General features: G+C 50.8%; 1 protein-coding gene across 2 annotated transcripts in view; it reads left to right on the top strand.

The window, feature by feature from the left end:
* Nucleotides 1-4,222, top strand: part of NUP98 (nucleoporin 98) — a 34,810-nt gene that overhangs the window by 25,885 nt on the left and 4,703 nt on the right. For both annotated transcript variants that reach the window (XM_026049132.1, XM_026049133.1), the window contains exons 25-28: nucleotides 409-566; nucleotides 797-940; nucleotides 1,899-2,041; nucleotides 2,636-2,857. In XM_026049132.1, the coding sequence (XP_025904917.1) occupies nucleotides 409-566; nucleotides 797-940; nucleotides 1,899-2,041; nucleotides 2,636-2,857 (667 nt within the window). The remainder of the gene's footprint in view (nucleotides 1-408; nucleotides 567-796; nucleotides 941-1,898; nucleotides 2,042-2,635; nucleotides 2,858-4,222) is intronic.

Below are 4,222 nucleotides of genomic sequence, written 5' to 3'. Positions count from 1 at the left end.
GGCTCTCTAATTCTTAGACTTTGGCCAGGCTCTATCCTCTATAATTAGCCGCCCCACGTGCTGGGTTTCCCATGTGAGGTGGTTATTAGCAGCGGGGCAGCCCGTCCACTTCTGTTCAGGTATCCTTGAGCAAAGGCCTTCTCAAAGASCTTTGGAACTGGCCTTTTCCATGTCACCTCCCTCGAGTATTGACTGAAATAAGCTGCTGTTAATCACAGAATCACAGAATATTCAAGGTTGGAAGAGACCTCTACAGATCATCTAGTCCAACCTTCCCGCTCAAGCAGGCACACCTAGAGCATGTGTTCATATATCTCTTCMGAGCTGATGACTAGTTTCTATTTTTATATGTTAACTCACTTCTTCAAGTTTTTGCTTTGCCTGATGTGCTCCTGTTGCCCGTTGCAGGTGATCACAGGCTCGCTCTGCTCCTGTCCCAGCTGGCGGGCAGCCAGCCCAGTCGAGACCTCCTCACCATGCAGCTGGTGGACTGGCACAGGCTGCAGGCTGACAGCTTCATCCAGGAAGACAGGCTGCGCATCTTCGCCCTGCTTGCAGGAAAACCAGTACGTTCTGCTGCTCTCTTGTCATTTATTTGACTTCTGCTGAAAGCAGTGAGTTGCCAAGGCCAAATGTGTAGTTTCAGCGCGTGGTTCCCAGTGAAGCCCAAGGTGTTGACTTGCTCTCTCACCCACCCGYTGATGGAACCCATCAGTGTTGAGTGTTGTGCTCTCCTGTCGCTCTGTGGTGACCCCTGCTCTTGGTGTGATGGTTACAGACCTGACTCTTTCTCCAGGTGTGGCAGTTATCTGAAAGAAGAAGCGTCAACGTGTGCTCGCAGCTGGACTGGAAGCGTTGCGTGGCCGTCCACCTGTGGTACCTGCTTCCACCAACAGCCTCTATTTCCAAAGCGCTTGCCATGTACGAGTCGGCATTCCAGGTAGGGAATTCCATTGCATTGCCCGYGCGAAAGCCCCTCTTCACTGCTCTGGAATCCCAGGTGGACTTGGAGTAGCCAAAATTAGGGAGACACGTGGTGGCCACCAACCACAGAAGCTGCTTGACAGGGTTAACCAGCACCAGGCAGCTGAGGGACACAGTATTTCCCCTTGTGACTCATCTTCAGCTTCCTGAGTTGTACAATGTCCTCTTCTCGTAATACCCACCCTCTACCTGTTTAATTTACCATTGCTCCAACAGTTCCAGCTGTCCTGCAGGCAGCGAGTGGATGCGAGCGTTACACGAGCCTTGCAGGCAAGCCCTGTGTACCGRCACGCCAGGGCTTCTCCTGAAATAAAAATAGTCTTTACGCAACAAAAATAACTTAGCTCTTGGTCTCTGGCTCTGAAGGCAGCCTTGAGCACAGCCGTGGTTCTAGGGAGTTCAAATACATGAGCACGTAACACTCTACAGGAATGTTTTCAGTGTGCTCCTGGCATGTAGAGTGTCAGAGTTCCTTACTTGAAAATACTTGAGTTTCAGTTTTATCGTGATGTGGACTTAAAACATTGCTGTTCCCCTAGGCTGGATTGCTGGGTGGTTTTACTGCAGCCTGGTGAATAGGAAAAGTTGAACACAGTGTTTTGTTCTGTTTTTTTTTTTCCCAGCTGCAAAAGTATTCAGGAACACAAGCTTTATGTGAAACCCGACTGTATTTCCCCTCAGATACTTAAGAGCTCAGTGTGCAATTAAATAAACCTGCCAAAGCGCTTTGGGCTTGTGGTTTTATCCCTTTAGCACCGTCCTGCTGTGCAGCTCCAGGGGATGTTTTAAATGCAAGTGCCCTCCTCAGAAGCAGAGATCATGCTCCTAAGTGAGATTCTAAATGCTTTTTGTAGCAGCAGTTCGTTTTTGTTCAGGATGTTGTCTTTAAACCCGCTACTAAAATTATTCTTCAGAACACACCAGAGTGTGAAAAATACGCCTGCTGTCCCCTGCCTCCCTACCTGGAAGATTCTGGCTGCGTAATTGAGGAAGACGACAACATGGGGAGACCGCTGAGGGATGTCTGTTTCCACCTGTTAAAGCTCTACAGCGACAGGTAAGTGGGATTTGGGCCATTTTGGGAAAATTTTGGTCCATCTGTCTTGTTGCATTGCAGATCTGGAGTGTCTTGCAGGTAGGGTTGCCGAGCCAGTGCTATGAAATCTGCCTCTGTCTGGGCACTAAGCTGCCGATCCCGAGGGAAGGGATGCAAAATAGACGCATCTTCAGGGGCAGTTTGGTTCAGAGTGGGAGCAGCCCGGCGTGCCTGAAGGCTGGCGAGAGGCACAGAGCTCTGGGGCTGCCTTACAGATTTTGACTTGAGTTTAAGGTGCAGACATAGATGTTAYCTTCAAGTTAAGCTGTCCAGCATGAGGGTTTTTTTTGCATGATTTCTGTGCCTCAAGGGTGCGTTTGCACAGTGAGGGCGTGAGGATCCTGCAGGAGGAACATCGTGAGAGAAACGAGACCGTCTGAGGTGTAAACTCAAAAGAGAAGCAGAAGGACTTTAAGCTTAGCTTCCTGCTTAGTAAGCTTAGCTTCCCGAGTCACGTGCATGGAGATAAGAACGGGAACCAAGTGGCAGCAGTTTCGGGTTTCCTTCTGTGGCCACGACTAGCTCTCTAGTGACTTTTCCTCTCCTTTTCTGCAGGCACTACGACCTCAACCAGCTGCTCGACCCCAGGAGCGTCACCGCCGACCCCCTGGACTATCGTCTCAGCTGGCACTTGTGGGAGGTGCTCAGAGCCCTCAACTACACCCACCTCTTGAGGCAGAGCCAGGGGGTGCTGAACGCCAGCTACGCRGCGCAGCTCGAAAGCCAGGGCCTCTGGGAATGGGCCGTCTTCGTCCTGCTGCATGAGCCTGATGCCCAGTGAGTACAGCACACACGKTTTTCCCTCCTCCTTGCCACATAGAGAAAGTATTTTCCATAGTTTATACACCTGCTGCATATACTCCTATGGCTTCTGTCATCCTATACTCACAGTTGGAAATATTTTTAAGTGTTTATAAATTTTACGCCAGGATTGCAAAGTGGCGCGAGTGATTTAGCTTAATTATCATTGTGTTGTTTTTGAACGCCTGAACTGTGCTACAAAAGGAGATCTTTTACTTATTTTGATATCCAGCAAGCTCACGTTGAGCAGTGATCCTGATAGCATTATTAAGACAGGATACCCCAACTGTTCCTTTTGGGCCAGAACTGGACAAAAATGAGTGAGGTTGTAGGGCTCGTTAGGGACCTGAATCGATTTTAACCTAATATGGACTATAATGCTTAAAATACTCAAAAGTTTAGTGATGACCTCTTCATGGAATCATAGAATTCCCAGCATGGTTGAGGTTGGGAGGGATCCCTAGGGATCACCCAGTGCAGCAGGGACACCCGGAGCACGGGGCACCCGCTCCAGCCCGGCGCGTTGGGAAGGTCTCCAGAGCAGGAGCCTCCGCAGCCTCCCTGGGCAGCCTCAAGCAGGGCTCGGGCACCCTCCCACCAAACAAGTTCTTCCCCACGGCCACATGGAGCTGCCCGGCCTCCAACCTGCACCCACTGCCCCTTGGCCTGCCCCTGGCCACCACCCACAAGAGCTTGGCCCCTTCCTGCCTCCATCCTCCCCTCGGCTGCTTGCACACASTGACCAGATACCAAAATCAGCCTCTTCCTTTGAGGGTGATGTTTGCTGAAGTGAGGCAGTTTATTCCAGAGCTTTTCCTGAAGCTCCACAGGGTGGCATTTTGGAGCAGACTAAAGGGCATTTGGGAGCAGCGTTTTGGAGCGGGCAAGGGCATTTGGGAGCATTTAGGAGTGGGCGAGGGCATTTGGGAGCATTTTGGAGCATTTAGGAGTGGAAAAGGGCATTTGGGAGCARYGTTTTGGAGCGGGCGAGGGCATTTGGGAGCATTTAGGAGYRGAAAAGGGCATTTGGGATCATTTTGGAGCATTTAGGAGCAGAAAAGGGCTTTTGGGAGCAGCGTTTTGGAGAGGGCAAGGGCATTTGGGAGCATTTTGGAGCATTCAGRAGCGGGCGAGGGCATTTGGGAGCAGCGTTTTGGAGCAGGCGAGGGCATTTGGGAGCATTCAGGAGCGGAAAAGGGCATTTGGGAGCAGCGTTTTGGAGCAGGYGTGGGCATTTGGGAGCATTTARGAGCAGAAAAGGGCATTTTGGAGCATTTAGGAGCAGAAAAGGGCATTTGGGATCATTTTGGAGCATTTAGGAGCGGGCAAGGACATTTGGGA

This window comes from Nothoprocta perdicaria, unplaced genomic scaffold (genome assembly GCF_003342845.1).
Source record: "Nothoprocta perdicaria isolate Ctin4 unplaced genomic scaffold, notPer1 scaffold_595, whole genome shotgun sequence".
In the NCBI taxonomy this organism is placed as follows: domain Eukaryota; kingdom Metazoa; phylum Chordata; class Aves; order Tinamiformes; family Tinamidae; genus Nothoprocta; species Nothoprocta perdicaria.
This window is presented reverse-complemented; position numbering and strand designations above follow the sequence as displayed.